Below are 19059 nucleotides of genomic sequence, written 5' to 3' on the forward strand. Positions count from 1 at the left end.
CATCCAGCCACAGCTTCCAAACATCTGGTCAGTGTGTCAGGGATCGAGTCGGTATGGCCATCCATCAGCAGATAGAGCCCAGTGTCATCAGCACATTGGTGACAACCCAGCCCAAAGCTCCAGATAATCTGGGCAAGGGGGCGCATAAAGATGTTAAAAAGCATTGGGGAGAGGACTGCGCCCTGCGGCACTCCACACACCAAGGGGTGGCGCGCCGACAACTTCCTCCCTAGTGCCACCCTCTGTCCCCAACCAGAGATAAAAGAGCACAGCCATTAATGGACTATGCCCTGTATCCCCACATCAGCGAAGCGGTGGTCCAAAAGATCATGATCGACTAGTTCCAATAGAGTCTAATCCATCTCTGTGATGTTACATTATCGATGCACACTTTAATATAGGAGAGTATAGCATCTGTGTATCTATGCAGATCTTGATGTTCAAACACGCTCCAATCAGTGCTCTCAAAACAATCCTGGAGCTGACTAAGAGCACCCTCTGGCCAAATTCTAACTGTTTTTATAACTGACTGAATTCTTCTCCTGAGAGGGATGTATATCGGACATAGAAAACCTGAAGAATGGTCGAATGAGCCTAAGTGGGAGAAGGGGATTGCCCTGTATGCCTGTTTCAAGTTGGAATACGTGAGATCTAGAATATTCTGTCCTCTAGTGGGAAATTTCACAAACTGTTCAAACTTAGGAAAAACCGTCTTTAGGCAGGCTTGATTGATGTCCCCTGCCACAACAACGGCACCCTTTGGGTGGCTATGCTGCTGCTCGGAGATGACGTCATATAGCTTAGAAAGTGCCGCACTGACATTAGCATCGGATAGAATATAAACAGCTATAATAATGACAGTTCCTTCTCTAGGCAAATAAAATGGCCGACATGTAACTGCCATCAATTCTAGATCTGGGGAGCAATACTTGTAAGCTACTTTGCTGTTAACGCACCAACCATTGTGTATGTAAATACAGACTCCTCCGCCCCTAGCTTTACCAGAATTACCATTTCTATCAGAGCGATAAATTATTCTATTTATCAGCTCAACTGCCGCATCCGGTACTGATGAAGAAGCTTGTTTGCTGCCATCAGCAGCTACAGTTGGTCAATTTTGTGGACGAGAGATCTGGTGTTGGTAAGGAAGACGCTTGGCAGTGCTGGTCTCGTGGGTTTTTTTCGAAGCCAGGTTAACAGACCAGCTCTGCAACCACATTTTTGCTTTCGCTCTTTTCTCTTTCGCTTCTTTCGGCACTTCCCCCTCCCGTCGACAATCCATAGAGATCCTGGAGGTCTTACTATGCAGTGAGACCTTTGAAACTCTCTAGTTATCTCTATTTTTCTTGTGAGCCCAATGTTTACCAGTTTTGTGCGTGAGTAGGTGAGGTATTGGGAGCTCAGAGCTGCAGCGTATGAATGCGCCGCCATCTTGGAACGGAATTCCTGCCCATGACTGCCCATACCTAATACAGGTAGGTAGCCATGTTGGTCTGCCGTAGTCAGGGGGAAATAAAAAATTAAAAAAAAAATTACTTCCAGTAGCACCTTAGAGACCAACTATCTGGAGGTATCTGAAGAAGTATCTGAAGAAGTGTGCATGCACATGAAAGCTCATACCAATAACAAACTTAGTTGGTCTCTAAAGTGCTACTGGAAGGATTTTTTTTATTTTGCCCATACCTAAGACTGAGTTTCCTCTCCCCCAACCTTTTATTGGCAAAGATTGCTGACTCCATTTGTGGAAGAAAAAAATCTAAAAAATTGTACCATTTTTTCAAATACTGTACATTCATGGCACAAACATAAGCATGTCAAAAAAGCAAACATAAAACAAACCACCCACCAGTTTCAAGATACCCTACACAATTGATTTACAAATAAAGGCATAATGCATATGTAGTAAAATCAAGCTTCTTACCTTTTTATCTCTGGTCCTTACTTCCCCATAGAAATCTAGGGCTTCTTGTGCCTTCTGAAATCTTCCTCGATGTAACAAATATGCACAAATCATTACACCAGTTCGTCCCTTTCCAGCTTTACAGTGGATTGCTGCAACATGACTGCCATCTTCACTAAGCCATTGGTCAAGATCTTCACAAAAAGGTTTGATAAGCTCCAGCTGTGGTGGATTATGGTCTTCAAAAGGATACTGTGCAACTATAAAACAGAGTGTACTGATTAGTCAAGAGTCAGATTACTGTTAAATCTAACATATCAATATTAGATGTTTTAATCATTATAGGATTTACAGTATACAAATTACATAAGCAATCATCTATTAAAGGCTTGTGTAATTTGTCACATACTATGGCAAATGCAGCCCATCAGGCATTTATTATGACCTGCCAAGTGTTTGGGAATCCCAGTAAAGCAGCAAAAAAATTAAGTCACACGTGGGCTACTATATGCTGTTCATGGCCTATACAGAGTTTGGTATGTCATAATTTGGTGTGGAATAAAACAGAGCCAGCCAAAAATCAGTAATTTATATTATCAAAAATTTATAGAGAGACAAGTCTCTTCCGAATAAATTTTGAATGATATAGAACAGGAAAAATTGATTCATTGAAAAGATAAATTCCTTTCCTAATCATTATTTACTGTCTGGGGCCAACACAGAAATTATGGATATCAAATTAACAGGAAATCTGTGGCTTGCTACATTAGCAACATCCCTCTCTAATCACTTGCAATCCATTTTGCTTCTTAGTTTAGGAGAAATAATATGAAAGAACAGGCATACCTCTGCAGTTAAATTTGGCGGTGTCATAATGTCTTTCAGCACATCTGAAATAAAAGTTGCAATACATTAACTACAAGTTCAACAAAACTACTCACCAGGGAGAAAATTTATCATTTTCAAATACATTTTTAACTAATACTATATCCATATTAGAAACAACACTTCCATTAAGCTTAATATATATGTTGAGCCAGAAGTTTCAGATGTTCTTCAAGCCATATAAATAAATATGTGGTGCATGTAAGTCCACAGATATGGAAGGGAGGGTAAGTCTGTAACAGTGAGGCATCAGACCTGGATCAGAGAGAACCAAATCCACATTTCCATGCTCTCATGAAGCTCAATGGGTGACCTTCACGCTCTGTCAGACCACCAACTCCTGGCCTAATAAGCCTACTCCAAAAAGTTGTTATGAAGACAGATTTAGATGGAGGTTCCCTTTCTATTATATTGCCATATGACATTTTAGACGATTCCTTTATTTCGTCAATTTTTCCTTTTTTTGTTTCCTACAGTTTTGGGGATCAATTCTATCCCTACTGGAATGACTGAGAAAACTGAAAACCATACACAGATGTTCCTGTGGGTCTATGTGACCCTGCAGGCTGCTATGTATTAGGTACTCATTATGTCTACAGATACTTAGCACAAAACTAGTTCTTTAAATTTCTTGTAAAAGAGGAGCATAGAGGGTAAAAACAATACTTTCAAAATAGACAACTTTTTCAGTTTCCTTAAGATCACTACAAATGGTACTGTGAATTTAATAGTACCCCATAGGTTTACAAAACCCAATGTATATATTTGGTCCCCAAAAACTAAATGCTGTATTCCGTCCTCCAACCGCAATCAACAGGCTGTTGGTAAACTGCTTTATAATGGTAACATTCTCAACTGGCCAGCAAGCTATTTCTGAATTTTAGATTGAAATCTGCCCTGGTGAAAGGCACATTTTTGAGAGTGCTGTGAGCACCAATTATGGCAGTCATGGAAGGAGCATCGCATAGCACATTAGAGAGACAACACCACCCCGACATGCTCATCACAGGAAGTCAGCTGTATGCTGCTGGTCCTGATTCCTGATTCTGGAGACCACATACACAGAGAAAGAGAGAGATGCTGTTGCTGTTTAGTAACAGGGAGCATTTCTCACTACCGGGGGGGGGGGATGAGGTAGCCACACTAATCACTTTAAAGATACCTGCACATTTTGCTCCACAATTTTTCTTCTAGGAGGGCTAGGCATTTTTTTAAAAAAATGAAAGCTCAGAGTCTGGGACACCTACTGGGTTGCTGATCCCTGTGCTAGATCAATACCACAGCTGTCATGAAGCCAGTTACTGAAAAGTGAGCAATTTCTTCTAAAGCTAATATGGTTGGAGTTGTAAAAAATGCTTCCATTGCAAGTTGTATATATTACATTTAAGGAAGCCTATGAAATGCAACATTTTGAATCTACCATGGAGTTTTTAAAAAGGTATTTAAAAGTTCACCATGTACAGTATCCAAGTGACAGTCCTGAGTACCACATAGGTAAAACATTTAAAGCCAGTAGAAATAGGTGAAGTTAAAACAAAAAGAAGCTCAGCAAATCAAAATACCAAGCAGATTATTCCACCAAACTGTATTACTATTAATGAGTAACATTCTGGAGAAGTAACAGATATTACAGACTTGAACAATAAAATGAACCTGTAACACAAAAAAGGAAGAAAGCTTTGCTACTGATATTCTTAGTTAAAACCAATCATTTTGCAGAATTTGGATGTCACTGTGATTAGTTCTAGAGGGAAAGCTTTCAATTTTCTCTGTGCATGCACAAACTAGGAAGACAGACAGAACAGTACAAGTCTGAGGCTTGTGTAGGCTTATTCTTGTAACATAGGGTAGAAAACCTTTTTGGCCCAATGGGCCAGCTCTTTAGCTGACCCCAAACTGCCAGCTAACTTTGACGGAGGGGCATGACAATCAACCTGTCAATCTGATCTCATTATGACAAAAGATGGGTGACAGGTAGGTTGTCATGCCCACATAATGTAGCTGGATAGTACTTCTCAAGTGCCTGACAGCCAGCTGTTTGTCAGGCACCTGAGAACTGCAGCATAAGAGCTTTGCTGCTCCAGTAGCACCAAGTGGTTTGCATTGAAACTGCTGCTAAAACTGAGCTTTCCCCCTCTATTTTACCAGCTGTTGCAATGGAAACCACTTGACACTATTAGAACAAGACTGAGACATGTTGGTCTGATCATATTACATCTGGGTTGAAAAAGTTTTATTGGGTCTTACCGAGTTCCCAGGCACAATTCAAATGATTTTGACCTTAGGTACTTCAGGGATAACTTTCTCCCATATGAATGTAAATTTATGTTGTTGTTTTTAATGGGCAACTGATGGCTGCTGCTCTTTTTATTGGTTTTCTTTGCTCTAGCTGTTACATCAAGAAATGTTACATCATTTCTTTTATTAAAAATCCTAAACATTTAACAGCTTGAAAAACATAACTTTTTTAAAATGGTAAACTGTTCTGGATTTTAAAAAATCAACTGTTCAGTTGATTAAAAATCAAATCTGGAACATAAGTATCATGTGTGGATGTAGTCATTCTTATGTTTTTCTTTATATATATTTTTCAATTGATAAAAATGTTACTCATACATCTGTTTCTTTCTAGTTTACTATAAGCCCTAGGATCCTTGACATGAAATTTAACCATATAGCAAAATCTGAAAGAATTCAATATATAAAATGTAGCCTGAGAGTAGCAAACTAAGGCTTTCAACAAAAAGTTTAATGAAACACATAACAATTTTGCTTCAATGTGACGATGTCATCAAATCAACAAAAGCTGCCAGAATAATTTCACTTTATCATAAGGTTACAAGCTGCAAAGTAGGCATTCTACCATGTTATTTAAAGCAGCCCAAGTAACATTAAACTGCACGATACCTCCACCCTTACAAAATAAGTTCCCAATGCTTACATTCAGCATTTTTTCATGTTTAAGTCTGTTGAATATCTTTGAGATCTACCTCTCAAATAAAAAGGAACTTAACTTCCTCTGTTAGAAATATTTGGGTCAGTATATGTAAGAAGCAAAGTATACTTACAGATTGTATATCTTGTAATGGTTTTTATGTTTTGAATCCAAAAACCTTAAAGAAAAACACACACAAGTCACACAAACATATATTTGACATCATTATTTTACATAGTTGCTCGATAAGACGTATCTATCTCCACCTAAATGTTGATATCAATTTTGAGGTGTATGTAGTACCTACTATTGCTGCTGCCCTTAATTTGCACAAATGTTTCCTCACAATTACTAATGTGGGAAAGTGTGTGAAATTAAAATTGCAGTTTACTCCACGAAGCATTTTTAATGATAAACTGAAGCAGATGTTGTTCTAAAGATGTCCTTATTGTTCTATGCAAGGGTAAGAATTAGTACTCTTTAATACTAGCATTTAATTTTAGATTTCATAGAATCTGCCTCAGAATAAGGGATTCAACCTCAATTTAGATGAGGAAAACTAAAGCAGCTAAATGAAAGTTAATCACAAACTACATTAATTGCCCAATTCCAAATAACTTGCAAAATAAATGCAGCTGAGAAAGTGCAAGCCTTAATCTCATATAATCAATCCCTACTCATTGCATAACCAATGAAAAACACTGCCTATTGTTCTATGCACACTTTCACTTTTGCACAATTCCCCAGTACTCTGCTCTCACAAAACAGGGAACAAAGCAAGGTCACAGTGAGGAAGCAAACAAGAATTTAGCAAGGGTCCAAACCATGGGTAGGCAAACTAAGGCCCGGGGGCCAGATCAGGCCCAATCGCCTTCTAAATCCGGCCTGCATGTAGAATCAGCATGTTTCTACATGAGTAGAATGTGCCCTTTTATTTAAAATGTATCTCTGGGTTATTTGTGGGGCACAAGAATTTGTTCATTCCCCCCCCCAAAAAAAATATAGTTCAGCCCCTACAAGGTCTGAGGGACAGTGGACTGGCCCCCTGCTGAAAAAGTTTGCTGACCCCTGGTCCAAACCTTAAGCAGAAAGCATTAGTTATTGGCATTATGCCACTTTTGATATGCGGTAGCTCTTTCACTTACAGGGTAATAAAGGCCACTGAAACCAACATCCCTGATAAAATTCACTAACTTATTTAGATAGATACAAGTATATCTTGCAAAAACATCACCTACCTTTATGAATCAATACCTCTCAAACTCTTTTTTTTTAAGCCCTGATACCTGCATATCACTTAAGTATCTGCTATTTCCTTGACCATTTCATGTTAAAAATATGACAAGAAACTCACTCTATGGTTTCAATAGCAGCCAAATTTTCTCCCTCCCCCGCTCAACTGCATTGTTCACCAAGTAGTCTGATGAAGAATTCTGAAGAACTTGAAAGCTTGCAAAATATTTTAATATGAGCTGTTTTTTGGTTGGTCTACTAAAGTTGTTAATAAAGGTTTTGTGCTAATATTTGCAATTTTCTTACCTTTACTTTTTGTGTAAAAAAAAATTTTAGAATGGTTTTTAAAAAGAATTAACTCATATGTGTCTATTCCTTTCTAAATATTCAGAAGTGCTCCATTGTAAAGCTATTAGATAACCAGCATATCAAACCACAACTAACTAATAAAAATCTAGGGAACTGCATAGTAGCCACCAATATGAGGACATGCAAGCTCAGTAAGCTATCCTGATGCTCTGCTCCATACATTTTTGTGGTAGGTAATGAGAAATTGGACGAAGGTGGAAACACCTGAACTACTTTGTGAAAGGTTGTAATTTTATGTACAGATGCAACTGCAACATCCAAAGAGTTCCAGGTGCTTATACATATGCCAGTGCGATGCATTTTCCTAAACGCCCCCCTCCCCATTTTTAACAGGTGAAAATGAAATGCCTATGTTGGAGATAAGAGCATGAACATTCATATTTCAGAAATCTTCAAATTCTCCTTTAACTCAATTGATCTCGTAGAAGCATCTACTTAGCTTAAAGATTAGTAACAGGACTTACATGCTTATATCCATATTTAATATTAGTCTAGCATGTAATGATTCCCCCCCAAAAAAAAGTGGGTTTTCTTTTAAAATAATGTTTTTATTAAATCATTGATCTTATTTACCCTGGTTTTAGATGAGTTTCACCTTTCAGCACTAAAATATGATACTTCTCTATCACCAGAACTTTGTGTAGCTGCCCTCCCGCAGCTTTTAGATTATAACGCTAAAATAAATTGTTATAGTCACCCTAGAAGTCATTTACGGTGGAAAATTTTGGGAGGGTAAATACTTGAATTACAGTTTCACAAAACAATGACAAAAAAAGGAACAAGACTATATAAAATCATCATGAGGTCATTCCTGTTCTGTCATCCCCCTCCCTTTCTTCCATCTATTGTACGTGTGTGAACTGCTATCTGTGGGCTGGCATGGAAGGAGAGGATTAGAAAAAAAAGTGAAGGGGATTGGGATTGGAATCTGTTAATGTTACACCTAATACGCAGATTTCACATACTAGCAGAGATTAAAATTAGAGAGGCAAATGTTCATTGAAGAGCTGGAGAATTAACAGCCAAACTTGTCAACTAATTTCTGCCTTACACAATATGGCTATTAAGTGCATAGATGAATTCAGAGGTACTAGATTTGCTGAACTGACACCAAACTGCAGAATTATACAAAAATAAAAATAGTAATGATGAATGCACTAGCTAGATTAAACATAACGCTGATATATTGTCATGTAAAAAAGTAATACTTCAGTTAATTACCTTAAAACTTCAAATCTTAATATTTGCTTTTGTTTCAGATTTGGCAGAGAAAAACACACTGCATTGTAAAAGATACCAAAACATTGTTTTAGTTCTCATTTGAATAAAATATGTGATAATCTCAGAAATGGGGAAACCTGTGGAAGGGAACATACAGAGGGATGTAACATTTTGTCCCCAAGAAATCTCATATTTATACATTTACTCCCAGATGACATTAAGATGCACAGACACAAATTCTTACCTCACAACGTCATCAATATTGTTTCTGTATACTCCTTCAAGTCTTTCTGCAGGAAAACCCATTGCAATTATATTTGGATAAATATCTGAATAGTCAAGTTAAGAGAAATATTTACAGAGCAACATTGTGAAATAGTACATAAAGTGTTAAATATTTCAAGTAAGTAACTATAGAGACTGAATTTAAGCAACCATTTCAGACACTTTCTATAGAGAAAAAGGTTCTAGTATTCCACCATCAGGGAAACAACTGTTTGGCAGGCTAAGAAGAACAGGACTGGGAGTACAGAGGGGCACAGGCGGTGGTTTGCCAATCCCATAGGGAAGGTCTTTGAGGGCCTTGGATTGCTCACATGTAATCTTAACAATTACAGTACTTGGAAGCAGAATGGTCTTGTTTTCAATAGAGAGAAATTAATATCTACCATTCTGAAAGATCAAGCAGTGTAACAACAGTATTATATGTCATATAATTCACAATTTTATTCAGTCTACCCTTCAGCTTGAGGGTCAAGAAACTGTTTCATACCCATGCAGCCCCTATCATCAAAACAGCCACCATGGATCTAGTGATTTATGCATAGTTGACCACTAAGTTTGACTTAGTTGCTCTCTGGTGTTTCCTAGCTGCCAAGACACAGCCTTGCAAGGATCAGATTACTGAAGAGCTACAGAATCTCCACATCCAGGGCGCTTCCTTCCCTTCACCAGAACCTCCCAAGTTGCAAGCTTGCTCCAGTCAGACCATCTGTGGAGTACAAACAGAAGCATTTGGGCTACTTCGGCAAGCTCTGAGTATTCAGAGACTGGGTAGCTGCATATGCTGCCAAGAGATATAGAACATCTCCTGTTCCTGTACCACAGCATCATATGGCTCCAAGCTTCTCACACACAACACAGGGGAGAAGAATGCAAGTCCTGGGAGCTTGAAAGCTGTCCTTCAGCTCTTTTGTATGCATGAAGGTACATATAAATCTGCATATAAACACAGGGAAAAGAAAATGTTCCGATTTGTTAAGATCTAGTCTCTACTCCAAAAGCCATCATCCTGTCTCTCACCAGAATAATGCACTCAAATCCAGCTCACACTATTTTATGTACTGCAAGTTTTACAATTTGTTAAACTCTCATTGTTATAAATATTACAAAACTAGACTGACACTTCCCTTTCCATCATCTGCAGCAAAATGCACCTGCTCAACAGATACCAGCTGTTATCTCCAGAACCTTCTGTATAGTAATATCCACTGAGTCATGGTGCTCACTGGATTACCTTGGGTCAGTTATGGTCTCACCTACCTCACAGCCTAACCCACAGCATAGGGCTGTTGCAAAGATAAAATGGAAAGGGAGAGACCTGTGTAGGATACCTTGAGCTCATTGGTGTAAAGGCAGGATATAAACGTAACAAAATAAAAAAACTTTTCCATGCATGCCACTCATTTTAAACTGATGACAGCAACTCATTTCACCCAATCAGAGAATTGTGATTATTATACATGGTAGGAAACAAAGCCAGGATCGTGAACCATATTTTGAAGTTGGCTTATTTCCCGAAATCATAGTCAAGTCTAACCAAACAAAAGCAAAAACCTTCACTTGCACCTGCAAGTAAACAAAACAGGTGATTACAAACCAAAATAGCACTTATCAAAGTGGTAAGCATCCATGTTGTTTGGTTGATCATGCTACTTTTTAAAATTTGCAACAATAATTCATATAGACACACACAAACTGTGATATGTAAATAAAGAAATACACAAACGCCTTGTCCTCAGAAGTAATTTTCTTTTTTAAAAAAATCTTCTACACAGAAATTCATATCGTATGCTTGATAGAAATGAGATTCATTTCAAGGTAAATTCAGAATTATCTGATTTTATCTTTTTTAAAAAAACAACCTATACACTATCTTGTACACTAGTAACTTTTGTGTTGGGGTAATTTGCAAGACATCCAGAAAGAGAGTAAGTTCTTCTATTACACACTTTTCACCAGATTTTACATAATATGATTTTAAATCAGTCTTTCGCTGATTTCTGCACTTCATTGGGAACTTATGTAAAAGGAAGTGAAATCTTAATTCCACTGAAGAAATTTACATGATCTAAGTTCAGGTATAGTTCAAAAATAATAGTAAGCTACGTTCTGACATTAACATCCTTGGGCCTTAGCCTTGCTGACATGGGATATTCCTCTCTCCCCTGCTGATGTAAGGTAGCCATGATGTTCCATTTAATCCAAACCAGCAAACATATGGTTTGCCCTTGCCCTACTAACTAGGAAAGAAGATCTAATTTTAAAGTGTGTTTTTTTTAAAAAAAAAAAAACAACTTACCGTATTTTTTGTCCTATAGGAGGCTCCGTCCCATAGGACGCACCTAGTTTTTTTTTGGGGGGGGGGGAATAAAGTAATTTCCCCCCTTTATTTCTCCCCCAAAACCAGGTCAAGGAACCGTGGGATGGCGACGCCGGGCGGCAGGCTGCTATCCGCAGCGAGGGGAGCCCTGTGGGGAACTCCTGCAGGGCTCCTCACGCTGCAGATGTCTGCCCGGCGCGAGGGGCGCTCTGCTTCAGGGCACTCTTCGCGCCGGGCGGCAGGCTGCTATCCGCAGCGAGGGGAGCCCTGTGGGGAACTCCTGCAGGACTCCCCACGCTACGGATGTCTGCCCGGTGCGAGGGGCGCTCTGCTTCAGGACGCCCCTCGCGCCGGGCGGCAAGCTGCTATCCGCAGCCTAGACAGCCCTGCGGGAACTCCCGCAGGGCTGCCTAGGCCGCGGATGTCTTCCTGAAGCCTGGAGAGCGAGAGGGGTCAGTGCGCACCGACCCCTCTCACTCTCCAAGCTTCAGCGAAAGCCTGCATTCGCCCCATAGGACGCACCCAGATTTCCCCTTCATTTTTGGAGGGGGAAAAGTGCGTCCTATAGGGCGAAAAGTACGGTAACCATGTTGAGAATTTTATTTAAGTATAGTATATATATATATATATAAAAATAAAGCGAGGGTGGAGAAAGCAATGAGGCCAAGAGTCCAGTCAGGCTCATTTGCATAATTTCAACCATCACGGGCTATACACAGCCTACATTCCTCTTAAGTAAAACTACAGATAATTTTCTATAGGTTCTCATACTGGATCTTTTTATATAGCCATCTCATCCAGGAATTGAAATAGCAGAATTTCAGCAAACAAATAGAAGCCTCACGTTAACATTAGATTGTCAGTAAGTACTGAAATAAAGAAGCAAAGTATCATATATTTAGCCTGATATACTGTACTCTATCAAATTACCTTTGCACAAGCACTTAAGCCTACTAAAAAGGAAAGGAACCATTTTTCTTGTCTGAAATACGTTTCTCAGATGGCATGGTGGGCTATGCTACCCATTTTTGCCCAAAGACACAAAACACAGACCTTTCTCTGTTCCTTGCTCCTTCATCTCTTGACCAGTCTGTTTCATTACTCATATACAGAACAAATCACCAAAGCAATGCAGCACAGGAGAAAACCTAAGAACATAAGAAGTGTCTGCTGAATCAGGCCAATGGCCCTTCTAATCCAGCATCCTGTTCTTACAGTGGCCAATCATTTGCCTGGGGAAAACCAGAACCTGTGCTGGACCTGAACACAAGAGTATTCTCCCCTTTTGTAGTTTCCAGCAACTAGTATTCAGCAGCATATTGCCTCCAACTGTGAAAGCAGAACAATCCTCCCTACATTCATTCATTCAATTTATATAGCACGCTTCATTATAAGATCTCAGGGCAGTTCACAGAATTAAGCATTTATGCAGCCTGCCAGTCATCCCCAAAATTCAAGGACCTACCATGTGTTCAATGCCTCTGAGAAACCCCTTTCAAGTGAGAGCAAGGATTCCTTCTCTAGAGGTGCTAATATATGGTATGGTGAGATGCACTAAAGCTAAAAACCTCTCAGTGGGAACCATGCAACAGTTGCCTATTAAATAACCTGCTGGAGGACTTCCTCCCCAAAGCTGCCTTTGCTGAAGAACATTTATCAATTTTGTAATGCCTAATGAATGCTGTTGGTGTAGCCTGCATAGCCACTCTGCATACCTTGCAAAAAGGCGCATTTGCTGAAAAAAGCTGCTGAAGTTGTCATGGTTGAATATGCTGAGATGTTCTGGCACAAATAACTTCAGTGATTCATAAGCTAATGTGATGCATGCTTTAATCCACCTAACTAAGGTGTAGCTTCTTACTTTCTATCCCAAGGTGTTAGGGTGGAAAGAGTTTGTTTGCCTCAGTAGTTTGTTCTATTAACGTATGCTCTAATAGCTCTTCCCACATCTAAAGAATGCCAAGCCTACTCATGGAGAAGTGGGATAAAACTTTGTCAATATCAATTCTTCTTGTTGCTGCAAAATTGAATTTATTTTAGGCATGTCCTCAGAACCACGCTGCCTGAATGAAAATACATACAGATGTTTTGCTACTGAGAGCTGATACATCTTAAACTCTAGAAGCAGGAGAGACAGGGTACAGCTAAACAACTTTCTCTTCAGAGAAGCTGAGTGAAATGAAACAAACAAGAAATCAGATTGTCTGAAAGGTTAGGAACAATAAATTAATATCAAAAAGTCCTGCACACATCAAGAGACCGCCACCATTCTCAGAAGGTTAGGATGTGACCATGTAGAGATTCAACAAACTTTGTGTAGGGTATTATTTGCAAAAACTGCAGATACTACCACCAATCTGCAGAGTAAGCCATAATGTTAGATGGAACACGTAATTTAGAGTAACCTTTCCCAACCCTATGTCCCCATATGTTGTTGAGACTACAATTCCCATCATCCCTGACCACTGAGCCATGCTGGATGAAGCTGATGGGAGTCATAGTCCAACAACATCTGGGGGACTCAAGGATGGGAAAGGCTATGTCAGAGAATATGAAAGCAAGGAAAATATAGCCTTTTATTCACCTTGCTCTGGTGGACGCTCTCCCTGTCATTTTGGCTGAAAAGGGTTAAAGAAAGCCTCTGACTGCCTAAACTGTTTTGCTTCCAAAGCAAACCTCAAAGCTCTTCACACATCCAGACAATACCATGCCCTTTCCAAGGCTGGAAAGCAACAGGTTGTAAGGACAAGCTCCTGCTCCTGCTGAAAATGGAAGCATGTTTATGAGATGAATGACAAATTTGTGCAAAGAACCACCACCATGACAGACTGAAGTGATGACAACTAGGGGTTAAAAAAAAACCAATCTGAGAAACAACAAAGAGACACAGATTTTAACAACACAAATGGCAGCTTCTGCAATGCTAACAAGGTAGTATGAAGATGCTGCAGTAATCTCAGCATTCTTTAAATGCAGTTGACCTTCTTTACACTGTCTAGGAAGACTGATCATGCAGAATGATAAATGCAGAGCACGGAAGGATACCTGGATGACAGAATGGTACCTACCACTTTAGGTGGGTGGCCTTTAGGAGCCTTCTATTCAACTTCCAGGCAGAGACATTCAGCCAAGGCAGACTGGAATGCAGAAGCATACCTTGAGACATGGTCTTCTCAATAGTGGCATTGGTGGAAAAGTGAAAAGGAGACCTGATGGCTATGGTGAGTGCAGAGCAGTGGTCTAGAATGGTGCCTGCCTAGAGAGTGTTAAGTTTTCTTAACTATACAGCTAACTCACAACTTACGTGCATTTAACTTGCACGCATCCAGCTTTACACAGTAGGCAATTCTTTATTTTTAGAAAATTGAAAAGGAGGCAGAAAGAGGGCAGGTGTCCAGGAAAAAACTATTACTTTGGCAATCCCACCCACCACTGAACCCAAAATGTGTTTTGACTATATGAGATTTTGGCTTTATGCACTATCCCTGGAATGTAACCCGCGTGTAAGTTGAGTCACCTGTATAGGATTCACTCCTTTGCAATCAGCACTAAGCTCTCCCTGATAAAGAGGCATGGAACCTGACAGATATTTGACTACTTGCTGAAGAACCCATTAAGCACTGCACTGCAGGCTCACCTGAAAACTTCAGAATTCTACTGAAAGTATAAGCCAACTGCACTGTTTAGGCAACTAGAAGTTGAAAGTGCACAGATGAAGTCTTGAGTCAGATAAGCAATCAGCACTGGAAGAAATTCTGAAAGTTGAGCACTTGAATGAAAGTAATGTTCTAGCGCAATTGTCTTCAGAAGCCTATCAGAGTTCCTTGTGGAGCTTCTGGCATTGGCAGAAAAGACAACACACTTCATGGAATCCACGAACGGTGGGGAGTTCCCTTCCTTGACAGCCTCTATTATTATCTTAAGGCTTCACATGTGTTTACATACAAAGAAAATGGAATAAATACTCCAAAACATTTCTGGCTCAGTACCTGAACTACAACCAGAATACTGGAATAGATATATCTGCTCAGCATCCTGTAATCAGAGGATGAAGAGAACCACTAATGGGCAAAAGAAACAAAGCCCCACTTTAAAGTCAGTGAAAGAAAGTAGTATCTTCTCAAAGCTCCAGGCAATGGCAGAATATTGTCATGCAATAAGAACTTGCTCAGTGCTAGTCATCTTAATCTTAAACTGCTATTTAAATGGACACAAAGGAGCAGTATAAGACCCAGAAACCTTATTTTTGGTTTAATTATACAATATAGAAAGACTCATCTATTTGTCTTTGATTCTAAAGTACTGACATCTTCAAAAACTATCCAGAAGACTATCTGTCAAAGAAACGATTAAAGCCAATTTAACTTACATTTAAAGTATACTTACTTTATTATTGTACTGTCCATATATACATAGTATCTCAGCTTGCATCTACCATCCTGTGTAAACCCTCAGCCAAGTCACTCAAATTCTACCAAGAACTAAGTACTATCAAAGGTGTCATTTGTTTTAACTGTTTTAATGATGAATTTTAAACTGTTGCAACCCAGCCTTCGGACCTGATGGTGAAAATCAGATAATAAAAGCTGGGGGAAAATGATGTTGTGGGAAAACACCAGTAAGGTAAAACCTGGAGGGGGGACTTCTGGCAAGCAATACAAAACACAGATCAGACAAAGACTAACCATACACACACCGACAAAATGTATTTAAAACACCAACCACAAGTCTGAGGAGTAGGCAACTGAGGAGTACACACACACCTCTGCTCCTGGTCAAGACAGGAAACAGACTGGTCAAGAGGAGGAAGGGAGCTATTAATGGACAAAGGTATGTGTTTCCTGACTCTCAGCACAAGAGGGCAGCATAACCCACTATGCCTTGTGTTCACCACCTCTGCACAATGAGATATTCAGCAGTGAAATCTATTACCGTAAATTACACTCCTAGAGATTATTCCAATTTCTACTTATCAAGCTTTCCAAAAAATTGTGGGGGGAAAGATTAACAGTAGCATTGTAGCTTCCAATGAGTATATGCATGAAAGAGCAGCACAAACACTTCTGAAGACTAGAACTCAAAAATATTATATCTATAGGTACACCTAAAGTGCAGTTATGACCACGAGAGACAACTGTTAATACCTGTGGGTATGAGGAGAAAGACCAGTGAAACAAATTTACTAAATTGCATTAACAAGGAAGCACAGATAAGCAAAGGCTACAATCAAAAAAAAACTTTAACTAGCCATCCAGTCTGCAACTTGCAAGGGAAAACCAGTTACTGTCCCCAGTCTTAGGTTGCATCATACTTACTCACCCTACCCATCCACTATTGCTGCTATTCCTGAAAAGCTATTTTAGGAGTCAGGTGTCAAAGTTAATTGCTGCACTTCTCTACCTTTTTCATATTTAAGGGCCAACTAATATAAAAGCCTGCAATAGAGAGCATAGGCATGCAAACATACTAACAACCACAGTTCTATACTGTTTCACCAAGTTAGGAAAAACTGCAGCACAGTGCTCTATTACCTGTCAGTTCTACCTCAACATTCTATCACCCATCTCTTTCAACCACAAGTGTTAAAGACTTACGAATCCAGATATCCTAACCATGTAGATTTGATACTGAAGTCCAGTTATCAATTAACCTGACTTTTAAGCTCATGGTGAAGTGTCGCAGCAACAAGAAGATAGCACATTTATAGTAGGGGTACAATAGTAGAGGCAGAATGGGGTAGGATGAAGGAGCAGCAGCACAAAGTATACAGGGTTAGTTAGGGCGGGCAAACATTCCCTGTGTAATTATTTGCAAAGCTGCTTAAGATGTTTACATAGACTAAGGAGCAAACCAGACATCATGGCAGCAAACCAGTGTCCGAGAAATCTAGTCACTGCTGATTTCCGGGGGGGGGGGGGTATAAAAGTGCAACAAGGGCAGGAAGGAGGTTTTTTCAGTCATAATAGCTGCCCAGCTGTTCTTCCCCAGGTGGGGCTGTGTATAAAATGGAAGGACAAAAAAGAAGAAGCTAAAATGTAGATGGTTTCCAAGAATCACTCCAACCTATTGTACTTTTCTACCAGAGACTTACCTTTGCAATAAGAAGTCTAAACCAGTGGTTCTCAACCTCCCTCGCCCTAAGAACACTAGAAAACAGCTGATGGTCTTGGTGGACAGTTTAATGGTTTTTCTGCCTGTTGTAGAGAGTGTATGAGATATACTGTATAATTTCTTATTGCTATTTTTTTGTTTCTTTTAAAAGAAGCAATAAAAATGCAATTAAAAATCAGTATGAATATTTAATGGTGGACATACCAGACCACCTGAATGAAGATAACAGACAATTGGTGGTCCATAGTTTGGAAACCCCAAGCCTAGACTCTAAACATCAGCAACTGCCAAATATTATATATCATTTATGCATGCCCTACTCAATGTGGTGGACTGCACACTGGTCTCGATTTGCAAGCCATCAGCTACTGGTCCCTGATGACTCTACCACAGCCCAGTTTGTGTGGGACACTTCAGGGACTGGTCCCTGGCTTATTTGAATGGAGAGGGTTTACAGGTCCACCACATCAGATAGCTTGAGAAGCACTGATTTATATAGCCTATAGATGTGGACTGATCTCCAATTTACAAATAAACTACTATCAATTTTAGGAGGTTTAATGTAATAAATAATTATTTTATCAGCACTCCTGGAAGAGTAAGAAAAAATAGTTGTCACTGCATAACCTCAGTGTGCCTTAACATTTTTTTAATGCTGTTTCAGCACAGCTATAATGCAAAGAGGTTAAAAGCTTGTTTTAGAAGTGGAAGCAAGCTACAGTTGAAGACTTATGGCTTATTAGCTATTGGCAGTGAATTTGGTTTTGCTATTCTACCTGATGTCCAGCATTCCTCTTTGCTAACATTTTAGTACAAAGTGATGGAATGGGAGAGCAATGAACAGAGCAGGAGGGGAACATGACATCAGAAAACATAAACTCATCTTTCAGGAACAACAAGTTCTGACTGACCAGCTTAAATATGCAAGTATTAATCTCCAGGAAGAAATCATATGTGCACACCCTTAGTCACATGCCCTATTTCTTTCTCTAGCACTTATCAACCCTGCAAAAACCTCTTTGTAAAAGGCCTCAGCCATTGCATACTTTTAAATACCTGGCATTTTAGGAGAGATCTTACTCCACCTCTCTGCAGTTGACAGCAAGATATAGTTACGTTCTGGCTGGAGGTGTCCGAAGTAAAACATACAAAACCAATACTCTTATGTTGAAGCTGCACAGTACAGCATAGGGCCTGCAGAAAACACAAACTTGTGTCCTATCCACACCTATTTCAGAATAGGTCCCATTGAACTCAATGATATTTTCTTCCTAGAATTCTTCAGAAAAAGACACCAAAGGATTTATTATCAGTGTGCACTTAACCTCTGAGAATGCTGATCTAGGCGCAGGCCAAGGAACAGCTTTTCCCCCTCAAAGGTACCAGCCATCTCTGTACAGCCATTAATTTAAAAACTTGCCTCCTTAGTATCTCATGGTTTGATAAAAACAAAAGCCTAGTTTCCCCCATATTGTTTCTTCTCTAGTAGAATGCAAATTACTGAAAAACTCATCTAGCAGCAGCGAATTTCTAGAAAGCATTGCTCAAATAACTAGGAATGATTCAAAAGACCCAAGTACCAAGGAATGGTTCAAAACAACCAAGTACCAAGTCATATGAATTAAGCAAAAGGTATGCAGTGCAATGTGACTTAATTATGTAAGGAAAGCTATTTATAAAAAGTAATAAAACATAGGATATTTCACAATGGGGAGGGGGACCAAGGGAGAGAAAAGGTCACAGATCACGAGTTTTAATTTGTTTTAGTCTGTTCTATTGTGTTTTTTTAAAAAATTAGGTTTT

The 19059-nt window shown here is 39.4% G+C and overlaps 1 protein-coding gene across 1 annotated transcript in view; it reads right to left on the reverse strand.

The window, feature by feature from the left end:
* PTEN (phosphatase and tensin homolog) overlaps nucleotides 1-19059 on the reverse strand; it is a 49515-nt gene that overhangs the window by 19618 nt on the left and 10838 nt on the right. Inside the window, exons 2-5 of the mRNA XM_081912986.1 lie at nucleotides 8788-8872; nucleotides 5854-5898; nucleotides 2747-2790; nucleotides 1922-2160 (exon numbers count right to left, since the gene is read on the reverse strand). Coding sequence (XP_081769112.1) covers nucleotides 1922-2160; nucleotides 2747-2790; nucleotides 5854-5898; nucleotides 8788-8872 — 413 coding nt within the window. The remainder of the gene's footprint in view (nucleotides 1-1921; nucleotides 2161-2746; nucleotides 2791-5853; nucleotides 5899-8787; nucleotides 8873-19059) is intronic.

The sequence above is a fragment of the Podarcis melisellensis genome, assembly GCF_964234715.1.
Source record: "Podarcis melisellensis genome assembly, chromosome: 5".
Classification (NCBI taxonomy): domain Eukaryota; kingdom Metazoa; phylum Chordata; class Lepidosauria; order Squamata; family Lacertidae; genus Podarcis; species Podarcis melisellensis.